The sequence below is a fragment of the Elephas maximus genome, chromosome 23 (assembly GCF_024166365.1).
Source record: "Elephas maximus indicus isolate mEleMax1 chromosome 23, mEleMax1 primary haplotype, whole genome shotgun sequence".
NCBI lineage: Eukaryota > Metazoa > Chordata > Mammalia > Proboscidea > Elephantidae > Elephas > Elephas maximus.
The window spans coordinates 20148785-20164636 of record NC_064841.1 but is presented as its reverse complement, the minus strand read 5'-3'; the positions used below and the strand labels follow the sequence as shown (position 1 = coordinate 20164636).

At 45.8% G+C, this 15852-nt stretch overlaps 1 protein-coding gene across 2 annotated transcripts in view; it reads right to left on the bottom strand.

The window, feature by feature from the left end:
* Positions 1–4037: 4037 nt before the first annotated feature.
* NMNAT3 (nicotinamide nucleotide adenylyltransferase 3) overlaps positions 4038–15852 on the bottom strand; it is a 125996-nt gene continuing 114181 nt past the window's right edge. The window contains exons 4-5 of one of the 2 annotated variants that reach the window (XM_049867401.1): positions 12623–12702; positions 4038–5245 (exon numbers count right to left, since the gene is read on the bottom strand). In XM_049867401.1, coding sequence (XP_049723358.1) covers positions 4863–5245; positions 12623–12702 — 463 coding nt within the window. In that variant the 3' untranslated portion in view covers positions 4038–4862. Of the gene's footprint in view, positions 5246–12622; positions 12703–15852 lie in introns of those variants that run through there. The other variant, XM_049867402.1, reaches the window with a different exon arrangement.

Sequence of the window (15852 nt, the reverse complement as noted above, 5' to 3'; positions counted from 1 at the left end):
AAACATTGTTAGCATAGGAAGTGTGAGAACAGATAAGAAAATTCATATTCATGTATTAACCCAATTACCAAACGAACCTTGGAAATCTGGGGCGCTAGCGGTTTCAAATGGGTTTTCATATCATTCCGTCCCAAGTGACACAGACAGTATCACAAATGAAAAATTCTTTCCTCGGGCTGGGAGACGGAGCTCTTCTCATTTGGACAGCGTATGCTATCACAAGAGAACCTTTATTTAAGACTAGAAATTGTATTTACCCAGGAGCCCAAACCACTGCTTTTCTGTTCTTGCAAAATAAACAAAACACCCTGGCCAATTAGATGCAAAGTCAGGCCTGAGGGAATGGAAAGGAATGTGAAATCAGGTGCGCGGGTCAGTGTCCGTGTAAGAATCAGACACACAGCGGTGATGACAAGCTTTCCCTTCTCATGCTGATAAAAGGCAGGCTGCATGAATCACTGAGGCAAAGCGAGTACAGAAATGAAGATATATATATATATGTGTGTGTGTATGGATTTTATAAAGTAGGTTTTATTGTGTTGTTTTACTTCCGTAGGAGACCATGTATAGGCTCAGAATGGATGTCTTGCCTGTGGGAACCCCCACGATACAGACATGGAGGCAGGCATACCGGGCAAGCCTGGCTGGGCCAGGTGCCCTGAGCCTATGGAAAAGCTGGGCAAGGCAGACAGCAGCATGCAAAGACACCTGTCAGGAGCTTGCTGTAACAAAGAACCCTTTCTTGAGGGGTGATGATGAATCATCATCTAGCCTCCAAGCCTTTGCACATGCTTTTCCCTTTGCCTGGAAGCAAGTTGCCTCCACCCGCCCTCATGTCTTGTGAACTCATCCTTCGCGTCTCAAATCCACCATCATTTCCTGGGGGCCCTGCTGTCTACACTGTCTTCAGGGTGAATCCATTTTGTGAGGCCAAAATCCCTGGTGGTGGAGTGGTTAATCTTTAGGCTGCAAATCAAAAAGGTTGGCAGTTCGAATCTACCAGCCGTTCCTCGGAAAACCTATGGGGCAGCTCTATAGGGTTGCTATGAGTCAGAATTGACTTAACAGCAATGGGTTTGGTTTGGTTTAAACCTTATAACCACCACCAGTCTGTCAGCCTGTCATGCTGTGGTGGCTTGCCTGTTGCTATGATGCTGGAAGCTATGCCACCAGTATTTCAAATACCAGCTTGGTCACCCATGGTGGACAGGTTTCAAAGGAGCTCCCAGACTAGAAAGAAAGGCCTAGTCATCTGCTTCCAAAAATTTGCCAATGAAAACCTTACGGATTGTTCAATATAGTGCTAGGTGATGAGCCTTCATTAGACATGGCGTCAACAACAGACTCAAGCATACCAATGGTTGTGAAGATGGCAGAGGACCAGGCAATATTTCATTCTGTTACATATAAGGTTGCTATGAGCTGGAGCTGATTTGACAACTAACAACAACAAAACCTATACAATTTTTAGGATACTTTTCCAGAAAGAGAATAAAAATTAGGACTTCAAAACTAGATACCCACATACCTAGGGCCCCTGTAGACCCTTGGAAAGAGCTGTGGCTGGTGAGAGACCCTGAAGCTTCAGCTTGATTAACTTCATGGTGAATCCGCCATGGGCTATGGGAAGACACTGCGGATTTTCCCTCAGGGCCCTCATCAGCTTGCAATCACATTCAGTAGTGTGATTATTTGATTCATGTCCCTCTCCCCAACTGGACCGTAAGCTTCTGGAGAGTAGAGATGTGTGTATTTTGCTCACCATTGTACCCCTCGTGCTTATTGAGTGGGCCTCAATAAACAGGATGTGAATAAATAAACACTGAATATTGAATAATAATAATAAGTAGCTTCCCCTCACTTGAGTCTCCATTTTCTGGCCCCGGATGTGAGTGCTGAGGACACAGGGCGTTTCTGAATCCTTAGCCTGTAAGAACACGGAAGGAAAGCCACTATGGGAACTTGGACAGAAAGGGAGGCCAAAGCTGAGGTATGCCTGTGAGGCAGGGGTTAGCTTCTATTCCTACTGTCAACAGCACAGTGCCCCTCAGAACAAATGGGGCTTCGTGTGTGAGAGGAACCCTCTGACACTACTTATTTACCAGAGGAGTCTATTCTAAGGCTGCGGCTTTCTGATGGCCCCCGTTGGGAAGTAGAGAATCCCTCCCGAGAGAAGCCTCCTCATACAGGCACACCCTTAAGCCAGTGGTTCTCAACCAGTGGTGATTATTTTGTACCTCAGGTAACATCTGGCAATGTCTAGAGGCCCTTTTGGTTGTCACAATTACTGAGACAGGACTAGCATATAGTGGGTGAAGGCCAGGGACGCTGCTCAACTTCCTACAATGCACAGGACAGCCCCCACAAGAAGGAATTAGCAGGCCCCAAATGTCAATAATGGAAACCCTGGTGGCGTAGTGGTGAAGAGCTATGGCTGCTAACCAAAAGGTTGGCAGTTCTAATCCACTAGGTGCTCCTTGGAAGCTCTATGGGCCAGCTCTGCTCTGCTCAACAGGGTCACTATGAGTCAAAATTGACTAGATGGCAATGGGTTTTTCAAAATGTCAATGGTGCTGAGATTAAGAAACTCTGCCTTAAACTCATAAGCTTCTTCTCTATCACTTTTCTGAAGACTACAACTATTTGCAGAGCTTTGTTTGGTTTTCCCCGCTGCCCTCTATATACCACACAGAAGAGGGAGGCAACGTTGCTCAGAGGGTAAGGAGGAAGAGATCTTCACCACAGTAAGTGTGACATAATTTCGACCATACATTCAACTAATATTTATTGTAACAGGCACACCGAGTCCCTTAGGAATGCTATTCAAATGCAGATCCCACGTTAGTAGGTCTGGGGTGGGGCCTGAGATTCTGCATTTCTAACAAGCTCCCAGGCTATGCAAACACTGCCGGTCAGGGGCACACTCTGAGTACCCAATTTCTAGGCACTTGGGATGCCTCCGTAAACAAAAAAAGGTCCCCTGCCATGGGGGAGCTCCCAGTCTGGCTAGAAGTTACTGGACACAAAGAAGGATGGACATCTGAAGTCAGAGGCACTCAGGGTCTTAGAAAACTAGAGCTGGAAGAGAATTTAGAGGATGTCTGGTTGCTATGGAGAGTACCTGAGGGACACAAACTGTTCAGTGCTGGGCTGCTAACTAAAAGGTTAGTGGTTCAAACCCACCCAGCGATACCTTGGAAGAAAGGTCTGGTGATAGGCTTCCGGAAGGTCACAGCCATGAAAACCCTACGGAGTGAGACGCCACCCTAAAACACACGGGGCTGCCATGAGTTGGAATTGACTCCACGGCACCTGGCTTAATTGGCAGGAATACTGAGGCTTACAGTAGGGAAGGGAGTCAATCAGAGTCACACAGCTTGGGGCGGCAGCTTTTGGACAAGGCTGTTTGATTTCTAGTCCCCTGAATTATCAGCATCTTCGGGGACCTCTTGAGGGCAGAGGTCAGTCAGGGTGGGGAGTGGCTTTAGCAGTTGCAGGGGTGGTAGTGTGGGGACTCCCCATAGAACGGTCCCACCACTCAGGATTCTGAAAACCCTGGTTTCCTAATTCACTCATCTCCTTATGACACACATGCAAACGCTGAGATATTTTGGGGGGATATTAGATCCTTTCTGGTTGGCCCTTTGTTTTTCTGCTTAAGTAAATCTGTAGGGCAAAACGACAGAAAAAGTAAATTCTGAATGCATTATGCCATCTGGTTAGCATATGTAAAGAGTAAAGCCAAATAGAATCAGGTCAATCAAAACTGCTTCCTAATCCGGTGTTACAAGACCTCAACACACCCGAGGCTTCTGTTCCCATCTTCCAGGGCCCACCAGAAAGGAGCCGTTCACCCAGCGCTTCAAATTAGAAAACCATTGGTTATCCTACGGAGAAGCAATTGCTTCCTTCACGGCTACTACGCGGGAACAGAATCCTTTAAATTCATGCCAGTTCGATTGGAATAGTAGCAAATTTCATGGAGTAGCTAAAAAAGAAGAGCAACAGCTGGTACGTTAAAAAAAAGTTAGGCATTAATAATATAACAAAGGAAGGAAAAAAGAGAAACTTTTCATTAGGACTTTTTTGATGTGAATTTATTATTTATCTCTTTGCCAATATTCAAACAGGCAGGCAGTCATAAAACATTCAAAAAGAGCCTCTAAAACAGTCAAGGCATCTGTTCTACCTCAGCTCCTTTTAGAAATCCTGAAATCAGGAGCTCTGCGTTTATAGGACGGTGGTATTAAAAATATCGCTGTTTCAAAAATATTGTTTGAGGACCACTCCTTAGAGTTTAGTTTAAATTTTATCAGTGGTCAGGAGGCAGGCAGGCAGAGTCGATGTAAATCAGCAAAGTGCTGCTCCCAGGTTTTTGACTCCTCAATATTATTCTGTGTGCAAAAAGGGAGACAAAGCCCATTGTTGGGTAAAATTAGCATCCTGTCAAATCTGTCCAGTCAAGAGCCACATGCTGCATGTTGAAGAACACATTGTGGGCAATTTTGATATGACCCTCGGGGTCCCTGCCATGCCTGGAACCGCATTCAGTGTGCACGCTCCCTGTGGCTTGTCACAATTAACGATTTGCAGGAAATGAAAAGGCCTCTTCATCCAGGGGTTCTGAGAGACTGCCTAATCCTCTGACCTGCCAGCATCTTCTTTGATAAATGTCTATCCCTGAGACGTAGACAGAGAGATCCCCAAAGAAGGAATCGTCCCTGGAGCAGAGAACTCCTCAGAAGTAAAATCATTGTAGAAATAAAACAAATAAAGAAAGGCAAAACAAAACAAAAACCATCCCAGCCCTCTCCCCAGGAGGAGCTCTGCGGAGGAGCAGCAGCTGGCTTTTGGGATCTCACTTAACTTGTCTTGTCTTTGTTCCTCGGGGTGCTGTTGCCTGTCGAGGGACTGTCGTTGGTGTAGAGCTTGTGGTCCTTGATGTAGGTGATGACGGAGTCAGGGAGCAGGTACTTGACGCTCTGCCCTTGGCCCAAGGCGCGCCTGACGTAGGTGGCGCTGATGTCGTTCTGCACAGGCTCCCTGGCCAGGTGGATGTTGTGCTGGTACTTCCGGAGGATGGGAGACTTCAAGATGTACTCCTCAGGGTCGTGGCCTGCCCGGCCCACGCACACCAAGCCGAACTTCTCCACTATCTCCTGGACGTGCGCGTCTCTCCAGAGGCCGGGAATCTGGAAGGTCTTCAGGACGTCTGCCCCGCAGAGGAGCTTCAGTTCCGGCACAGCTGGAAAAACAAGGGTGGATCCCAGCAAAGTTACACGAGGGTCACTGCCAGTAAAGATGACAGCATACTCTGCCTGAAAATTTCACAAAATGCTTTCCTTGGAATGTTTCAGAATTCAAATGTCTCGGTGTTCATGACTTAAAAAAAATAAAAAAGCATCTAAATGAACCTGAAGCCACTTCAGGATATATAACCAGTAAACCAATTGCCACGGAGTTGATTTCGCCTCGTGGCAACCCCACGTGTGTCAGAGTAGAACTGCGCTCCACAGGGTTTTCAGTGGCTGGTTTTTCAGAAGTAAATCACCAGGCTTTCCTTCTGAGGCACCCGAGTGGACTCGAATCTCCAACCTTCCAGTCAGCAGTCAAGCTTGTTAACTGTTTGTACCACCCAGTGTAATAATTTAATCATTTTTTAAAAAAAGTTATCTGTGAAGTGTCAAATAATACAAAAGATTTTTTTCCTCTTATAACTTAAGTCTGTCTGTGGGTGCTGGATCCCATGGCAGAGTGGTCCAAAGTGGCTGGCCTGTACCAAGGACCCCATCTTCCATTAGAAGGTGAGGTGCATAAAGCCCTCAGGTGAGCAAGCTGTGGGCCTTGCCTCAGGCAAGTCACTGCTTCACTTCAAATCCATCTCAGAAATCCTTTCCTAACACTCTGAGCGAAGGCCTAGTACTGTTAAGTACAATCTCATCATAAGGTTAATTATAAAGTATCTTTGGATAACCAAAAGATCCCTAAGACCCTGGCTCATGGCCCTTTCGTTTCATTTTTCAATGAAACAAAGTGCTAGAACAGCTGATCAACGTGCACAATCCTTTGGAATTTATTCTCACAGGAAGATGACTGTGGTGATAAAATAATAGCTAACATTCACTGGGTGTGTGCTATGGGCAATATCATTAAGTGCTTTTTGTGTATAATCTCATTTGATCCTCACAGCAACGTTATGAGGAAGGTATTACCACTGTGCCCATTTTGCAGAGGCGGAAACCGGAGCACCGGGAGGCAAGTAACTTGCCTGAGGTCACACAGCTATGCAGAGGAGTTCGAATTCAAACCCAGGCTTCAGATTGGGCAGTCAAAACTGCAGGGCTCTGCTGCCTCCTGCTGGCAGGCATCTGTATATGCATCATAACCAAGAAGGCCTTCTTGGAGTGCTCAGGGCCAGGCTGGAATTTTCCTGACCCCGCTGTTCATATCTCTTTTGAATGGACCAATCTAAAAAGGAAAAACCAAGTCCACACAAGAAGGAAGTGACAGGATTTCTGGTCTTTCTGGAAGCCAATGCCAGCTTCAGAAGAGGACAAAAGCTGGGCGTCTAGAGCACTGGCATCTCCCAGTCACCAGGATGCTGCAGTTAGGAGCGGCTTCTGGGCTACCACCTGCTGGGGCAAACCTAATGTAAGTGTCAGTTCCCGCTCCTCTAATGGGGAAGCTTGGAGGGAATCTGGACATGGGCGAAGGAAAGGGCTCTACAAAGGAGCACTGGACTGACCATGGAACGGAAAGTGAGAAACTGGAAGCGTCACTGAGAGGTCTGAGTTCTGCCTCAGTTGGGCCATGTGCTGCTGTGGGGGGTGGGGCCAAGGCCGTTCCTTCTCTGGGCCTCAGTGTTCCCACCTATGAAGTGATGGGCATCAGACTCATTTACTTATTTTAAAATGGCAGATATAGCTACAGGAACACACTTTTCAAGCACTTTAGCAGCCTAATTACAGATACAACAAAGGAGCTTAAAGAAAATTCTATTCAAACATTGGCACATTGATGCACACACGTCATTCTGAGTGGTGAAGAGCTAGGACTCTAGAATGGACTCCTGAGGTTCGAATTCTGGCTCTGCCATTCAATAGCTTGTGTGACCTTGGGCAAGTTACTGCTCTGTGACTCAACTTTAAATCGAAGATATGAATAGTACTTACCTTATAGGGACATTTTAGAATTAAATAAGTTCTTAAGTGTGAAGTACTTAGTACCCTGGCACAGGGTAAGTGTGATATGTGTTAACTCTCATTCAGCCATTCACCCATCTACCCATTTATCCACAAATCCATTTATTTAAACAACCATTTAACATTTATGGAGTATCTCCTAAGTGCCTGAGCTTTTGAAACCAATAAAACTGCATTTAAAACTTCAATAACTCACACTTTCACTCTTTTGGGCTGGTACTATGGCTCAAAATGTGTATATGGATTTGGACTGTCCTGCATCTGTGAGATTTTACTCTAGTTTCTTATATTTCAACTATTATAGTATAGCAAGAGACTAGTGTTTGGCCTTTCAAACAACTGGGTGGTTTCTATACCGCCCTCCTATCTGGGAGGTTGAATGATACACATTTAATTACAGGGTTTCCTGTAGCCAGGGACACATTCCCTCTGGTCCCGCAGGTTAGAGAACAGAGAAAGACATTCTCTTCTGCTCCCAGTGGATTTTTGCGGGGAGTTTCCACATAACAGCATCAAGATCAGGTGCTGTTTGATTAGTTAATAACACCAGTAGGGAAAACTAAAGGACCCCTGGTGGTGCAGTGGTTAAAGCACTTGGTTGCCAACCAAAAGGTCATCGGTTTGAACCCACTGGCCACTCAGAGGGAGACAATGTGGCAGTCTACTTCCATAAAGATTACAGCTTTGGAAACCGTATGCGGCAGCTCTACTCTGTCCTAGAGGGTTGCTCTGAGTCAGAGTGGATACTATTTACTCTGAGCGCTTGCCTGGATGGGTCAAGTGCCCCCCCACCACATCAACTAAGACGAGTCTGTGGGGCTGTGGGTTCCTACTCTTCCACGATAATACAGTACGATGGACCACTTGTGGCTACACTTGCCTCAGACCCTAGCTCTGGGCAGTCCTGTCACCTAGGCTCACAAAGGCAATCACATAGCCATTTCAAATCCGTTCAAGCCATCACTATGGCATTTTTAGACTGAGTGTTTGTTCAAATCCAAAGTACCAAGTCTGAGGTGTTGTATTTTTCACTCATAGCGGTCGAGTCAATTCTGACTCAAAGCGACCCTATATAACATAGTAGAAGTGTGCCATGGGGTTTCCAAGGCTGCAATCTTTACGGAATCAGACTGCCACATCTTTCTCCCACAGAGCAGCTGGTGGGTTTGAACCACCGACCTTTCGGTTAGCAGCCAAGTGCTTAACCATTGCACCACCAGGGCTCCTGAGATGTTGCATAATGGCTGCCAATATGGTTTGTCCTAACAGTGAGAAAGTTGCATAAGTAGAATGTTCATGGGCATTTCGGGGCTAGTGTCTTGTCTTTGAGTAGCCATGGGCTTTGAAAAGCAGGTGAAGCAGAAGTGTACATAGACTATGGGGTAAGTGCCATCAGGACCTTTTTCTTCGCATGTTTTGTTGTGCTCCATCTGTGACATCAAAGGGTACCAACCTTGAGGCCAGTCAGCACGGGGTTTCAATTTTAGATCTGCTGGGACCCTGGGAAAGTTACTTAGCCTGTGAGCTTCTGTCTCCTCAGCTGCAAAACAGGGATAATAAAACCTACTTTGGAAGTTATGGCAGTTGTATGATGGAGAGAATGCAGGGTGTAGTGCCCGTCTGGCTCAGTATATGAACATAGCCACATAGGGTGATGACTGTCGTGGCACCCCACAGACACACTCAGATGGGTGGGACATCTGGGTTGAAACAGAAGGGGGCACCAGAAGGACAGCCAGGTATTGGAATTTGAAGAAAACAAAACCTGTTACTGTGGAGTCGATTCTGATTCAGGGTGACCCCAGTGTGTGCAGAGTAGAGCTGCTCCATAGGGTTTTCTTGGCGGCAATCTATACAGAAGCAGATTGCCAGGCCTCTCTTGTGGTGGCACTAGGAAGGTTCGAACCGCCAACCTTTCAGTTAGCAGCAAAGTGCAAACTATCTGCGCCACCCAGGGACCGGCCTCTGCCGCCTTGGACTATTCAGTGTAAAATGGAAACAGATGAAGTGCCCACTCTAGGTGGGTGGAAAGGGGAGCCTCCAATGGTTACTGTGCTGTGCTCAGCCCATCAGCCAAGGGCAGGACCATCCTTCCCAGAAGACAGACGGACAGAGTGGAGCTGAGGTGTCATTCATTATACAGTGTCACACCCAAGCTGCCCAGAACTCAGCAATCTCCAGGACTTGGTGGGGGAGTCCAAGGAGGGCCGCAAATCACAGGAGGAATGGGCAAAGCTGGGCTCTGGCTGCCAGAAGATGCTGAGGTCATCATGTAATCTGCAGCCGCAGAGTGTAACCGCACACAATAAAATACGCAGTATGCAAAATGGCCCTCTAGAAATATGTCACTAGTAACATACATGCCAGCTCATCAGAAGCAAATTAGGCTGAGAAAAACCCCACCTTGCTTTTTTAAATGGCTGTTCCCTGTCCCCCGCACCTCCCCCCGCTGCAGATTACAAACATGAAATTTGTAACCATTATGGAACATATGAAAAATATATACTTCAAGTAGAAAATAACAATCATTGATAATTCTGCTTCCTAAAAAAAAAAAATCACTATTTTGGTATATTTTCTTAACATGCAAATAGATATGAAAGTATATTCACCTGCTTTTTCTACATACTTGAAATGACAACAGTACTGTAGCTTGGTTTTTCCACTCACCTCATAAATATTTCTCCATTACCTTGAAAACATTTTGTGTAGCTTCTTCATCGTATGTATACAGTATAATTAAACATTCCTTATGTTTAAATATCGAGGCTGCTTTTATTGTCTGCCATTGGAACGACTGCTGTGATAAACATCTCTTCTTTTTTGCATAAATCTTTGTTTCAATTTCTAATTATTTCCTTAGTCAGATTCCAAGAAGGGGTATTTATTGATCAGAAGGCATGAACATTTTTAAGCCTCTGTTATATTTTGATAAATAGAAAGGCCTACTTTCTTTTTCTGTTTAGAATTTTCAATCCATTTTATTCATAAAAGCTAAAGAGCCATTTTACATCATGCTAACGATATATGACTGAAATGACTTGAAATTCATAGCATCGATAATTGCTACCACTAACAGTTATAATAATTTCTGAAAAAGAATGAGTAAGAGAAAACTATTTTTCTATCAAACATTCCCAATTTTTCAGATGTTTTCCTGTAAAATATATTTTAAGGAGTTTGCGAAACCACAAAAATGCTAACAATGGGTAACCATAACGTCACCCATATGTGTACTACATCTATTTACTGTTATGATTAATAAGATGTACGTATATGAAAAAAATTAAAATCGAAAATAAATTTGTCACTCTGAACGTTTCTCAATCACCAGAAATAAAAAAATGGAGCTGCTCTCTCATTTGTTAAGGCTGTAGAGTGTCTGTCAGTCGCTTTAGAAGAGAACAAAATGAGTAGGATGTAGGGCCTGGACAGAGAGAGAGGGGATAAGGGACAAACCCCAATATTATAGTGTCGAGCAGAGTAGGGTAAGAGCCACTAGAAAAATAATGCGGAGTGAGAAAGGCCATCCTAATGAAGGTGGCTGGGACCAGTTTCACAGGGAAAGTGGGTTCTGATTGAGCCCCACAGGGGAGGAAAGAAGGGGTAGGCCAGGCAATGAGCTGGGATTCTGGAAGCGTCTGCAGAGAGGTGAAGCGTGAGAAGCTGAGCTTGCCCGCTTGACGTCTCTCTGGGCATCACTTTGGCTGTTCCCTGCTCTCACTGGACGAGGCTTCAGCTTCCCCAATGCCACAGAGTACCCACCCTTACCTATTTCCTGCCTTACCTAGGCTGTCACTTTGCCCAGAAATGGCCCCAGCCCCAAATAAGCTGCTCGTCCTGCTAGTCCTGGTGCAGGGGTCTCCTCTTCTGGGAAACCTTTCTAATCCATGCCTGGGCTCCCAGCCATTCAGGGGCCTGTCTCCCCAGCTCTGGGCCGGGGTGGGGCTGGCTGTCTCTGTTCTCACTCAGCCTGAGCTCAGAGCCTGGCCAGGGAGGTGCTTAGGGAGCATCTACAGAACACTGTTGGGAGGGACTGCTGAGGCAGAGATGACAGAGAAAGGAGGCAGAGGCTGAGGATGGAACCCCGGGCCACGTCATGGCTGGGGGCCAATGAGAAGGAGCCCATGCAGCAATGGAGGAGAGACAGAGACCAGAGGAATATAATGAATGTTATACAAGTGGATTACAGAGGAGACATATAACTCCTTCTTTCTCAAATTCCTATTCTAATTCATAGTTCCCAAAACTGGCTGTAAGGTCAATCCCCAGAGCACTTATTACAAATCTAGATTCCTGGGCCCCACTCCCATTCAGGAGGTCTGAGGAGTAGCCTGGGAATCAGTGTTTTTAACGCGTCCTTGTGAGTGGTTCTTTGAGCAGCATCTGGGGACAGCTGCTCCAGGGCATGTCAAGAAACTTCGGCCATTAGGGCCCGGTGGCATTTTCAAGTCCTTTTGGAAGAGTCTTTCCCAGGCTGTGTTCTGGGGAACACTAGGTCTGAGAAATAGTAATATGCACTAAAAAAAAGAGGTCCAAAAGTGATAAGAATCACTGCAGGCTATTTCCTTTTCTTGTAGAGTCCCAATGCACATGAACCCAGTAAAGGCTCCGAAAAGTCCTGCAGTAAAGAAATTATTTTAGGGTTGTTTGACCTTGGCCTTGCCAAGCCCTTCTGATCTGGGAAGTATTGTGCCATCAACCAAAGTTGGGAGCTCCGGTGGTAGGAGCTGGAATTCTGGCCCAGTGAGCTCAATGACTCTTTGCTCATTCCCCATCCTGCACTCCTACCATGCTATGCCTCTGTTAGCTTGCACGCTGGGGCCCCGGGCACCAGAGTGGACATTAAAGAAGAGAAACTGATCTGACATCACGGTCAACAAGGTTCCACCAAACACTAGGAGTTGGCCACAGGGTAGAAACCCAGGGTTACAAATTAAGAACATAATCCAAATCGGCTTTAAATTCCCTTAAAAATAGTTTCCCTCATCTGTTTTCATAAACCATTGTGTGAAATGTGTACAGTGGCTATAAAGGGTTAGTCTCTCTGTTGAAGTTTTATAATGGCACACTGTGTATTCAAAAAGGGGGAGGCTTTTAAAAGAACCCCAGCATCACTCACCAGTTTATCCCTGTGTGGCCTTGACTGTAATCCATGTCACAAGTACAAATCACAAGGGGAGGTAAGCTCATTTGGGACAGGAAGTGCCAAATTAGCATAATAATTTACAAGGGGGTATTGGTAGTAGATGCTTGTCTAATCCGACCTTTCAATCTCACTAAGTGTCTTCCATCCCGGCAGGCTCAATTCCTTATCTGGGTCCAGAGGCCTGGACTCAAGTCCCATGGCTGTGACTGCCCTGGTTCTTGCAAGAATGCCTGGTACCTCACCCTGTACAGACAAGAGGATCAGCACCCACCTGCAGGGGCTGGGGAGACTGGCTTGTCACCAGGGCCTTCCGTCTGCGGCAGGGATCTGAGCAGTTCGCTGTGGTGATGCCTGTGTGGAAAACATAGAGCTCAGGCTGTGTCCATCCTCCAGCCCCCACAGCCACCCAAGGGCTCTCGGATTTTAAGTCTCAGCCTGCTTTAGTTCACTCATTCCCCAAATATTTGTGGAGGGTCTCCTATGTGCCAGGCACTGTGTCATGTGCTGGGGTAGGAAGCAGACACCACCCTGGTCCTCACGGAGTGTCCTGCCCAAACAGTTCACTGCCTTCCGAGAGATCTGCGTGAAAGCAGGGAAATTAGCATACCCCTACTCTTTTAACTTTTTCTTTCAATGTTCTCACTTTTTAATAAAGGAAGACAGTGTTGAGTAGTGGTTAAGGACATGGGCTATTAGAATCAGACAGAACTGAGTGAAAATGCCTCTGGATTCCCTAGTCATGTGACTTCAGACCGTCTTCTTGGAGCCTTGGGTTTTCATTTGTAAAGTGGGGATAATAACACCTACTTTCTACACTTTTGTGACAGCAAATGAGTGAATGTACACTCAGCACTGGCACAGTGCATGGCCTACAGCTAGCTCTCATAGGGTGTGCCCTCTGGTGATAAGCTAGTAATTTAGAACTCAGTAGACGAAGGCCAAGAGTCAGGGTTCTGGAGCCAGGCATTCGGGGTTGAGTCCCTGCTCGTCTACTGGCTGCTGTGTGACCCTGGCCATTTCAGGTCTCTGTGTGGACGTTTTCTCATCTGCAAAATGAGGAAATACGATAGTAGCCACCTCCAACGCCGGTTGTGAAGATTAAAGGAGTTAAAGTACGCACAGCAAGTTGAACAGTGCTCATTCAATGTTAGCATTTAAACAGGATTATAGTTAATACCATTTTGGCATGCCCAGCTTTTTAATAATCTATCTTCTGCAAATAGACACTTGTACCTTTTTTTTTTTTTAAACAAAAACAGGTAATCAGTATACACTTTTTCTCCTATCAATTTGATCTTCTGTCTCCCATTTATGTATTATGTACCTACTAAGACCTGTATTTGGGAGAGAACAATGCCTAGTGGAAAAAGCATGTGCTTTGCAGCCAGAGTGAGTGGGTTCAAGTTCAGGCTCTACTGCCTGTATGACGGTGGACAAGTCACTAACACTCTGGGAGCCTCACAGACCTCATTTAATTGGGCGTGAAAATATGCACCAGTCTTATCTGTGCAGAAGAAGCACAAGCTGTAAAGTGCCCGGGAAGTAGCCTGATGCTGCTTATTACGGGGACGGGGTGCAGCGTAAAGGTTAGGGTCTAGAATTAGACTGCCTGGATTGAAATTCCGATTCCAGCTAGCAGCTGTGGAATCTTGGGTGGGTTCCTTAAGCGATGAGTCTCCAGTTTTCTCATCTGTAAAATGGGGATAAGAGTACCTACTCCACAGAGTTGTTGTAGTTGTTGTGAGAACTGAGCGAGGTGATGTACACAAAAAGCCCCCAATAAAAGCAGTTGTTATTATTATCATTAAGGAGCCCTGATGGTGCAGTGGTTAAAGCGCTCGAACGCTAACCGAAAGGTTGGCGGTTTGAAACCACCAGCAGCTCTTTGGGAGAAAGATGTGGCCGTATGCTTCCAAAGAGATTTACAGCCTTGGAAACCCTATAGGGTTGCTATGACTCAGAATTGACTTGATGGCAGTGGGTTTGGCTTGGTTTTGGTGTTATCATTACTCTCAGTCTATTCCTCTCTTCCACCCCCTGCCCCGCTGACTGTGAACAGGGATCCCATTTTATTCATATTTATAGTATCTTAGTACCTAGTACCTAGGAAAGGATCCACTGAAGGCTGCTGGATGCAGGAATGATGGGAGTGGAGGAGTAAGTACCTTTAGCCCAGGTCAAAGTCCTTCCTGATGACCTCGCCTGGCAGCTGAGTCTTCTTAGGGCCTGGCTGGACTCTGGCTGTAATTACTGTCTTATTTTTTGCTCTGGTTTTGATGAGTTTCATCTCTGAGGATACAATCCTGGGTTGGTCTGGGCTTTAGTGTCAGATTGAGGTAGGTTTGAGTCTCACTTCCACTTACTAACTATAGAATTTAAGTATGTATGTTATTAACCCTCTTTGAAGCCTCTGTAAAATGGGGCTAAATCCACCTATCACCCAAGGTTGCTGGGCTGACTAAAAAAAAACAAAAGCAAACCCGTTGCCGTTGAATTGATTCTGACTCACAGTGATCCTACAGGACAGAGTAGAATTGGCCCATAGGGTTTCCAAGGAGCAGCTGGTGGATTCAAACTGCCAACCTTTTGGTTAGCAGCCAAGCTCTTAACCACCATGGCACCAGGGCTCCACTAAACATAATAAATGTGAAAGAGCTTGGTATTTTCACATATAATAAGTAATGAATAAAAGGTGGTGCTTGTCATTTTATTTTACTTACCTTGAAGCTCCTAGGAACCCTGGTGGTGTAGTGGTAAAACGTTTGGCTGCTAACCAAGAGGTCAGCAGTTCGAACCCACCAGCCGCTTTGGGGGAGAAAGATGTGGCAGTCAGCTTCTGCAAAGATTTGTAGCCTTGGAAACCCTATGGGGCAGTTCTAGTTCAAGTTGACCCTTCTTTGAATATTAGCTGCATCTCTGAGCTTTGTTGTGCAAATGATTATTTCCAATAGCAAATACATTTTCCCCACAGACTTCCACTCTGCCTTTGTGGGCCAGTGGCCACTGCTTTTCTTGTTGTCAGTCTGAGTGGTACCCTGGTCTCCACTGACATGTTCTTTGTGACTTTAGCAGTCTCATTGACCTCCAGAGAAGCCCTATCAGAAGGTCATTGTAGCAGTAGCAAAGTCAGCCACATCGTGTTCTCAGCCTCTAGGTCACCATTTTTGAAGATGGCCATAAGCATGGTTTTGGAGTCCACCAGACTGGGGCTCCACCACGCGCTTATTTGTTGTGTACCCTTGGTTAACTTAGCCTCTTTGAGCCTCGGTTTCTTCATGTGTAAAATGAAGGCAACATGAAGATACATGATGGTGATGGACCACTTCAAAAGACATTGTGACCAATGGGGAAAAGGTGGCTGAAATGCTACCAAATGCCCTTTAAAGCATGGAAGTTGGCCTAGATTAAATAAAAGAAAGAAAAAGAATAAAAACAAGCAACCCGATATGACACAATTTATCTCAGTCACTGTGACGTAGAGTCACTGTGACCCTACCAAGA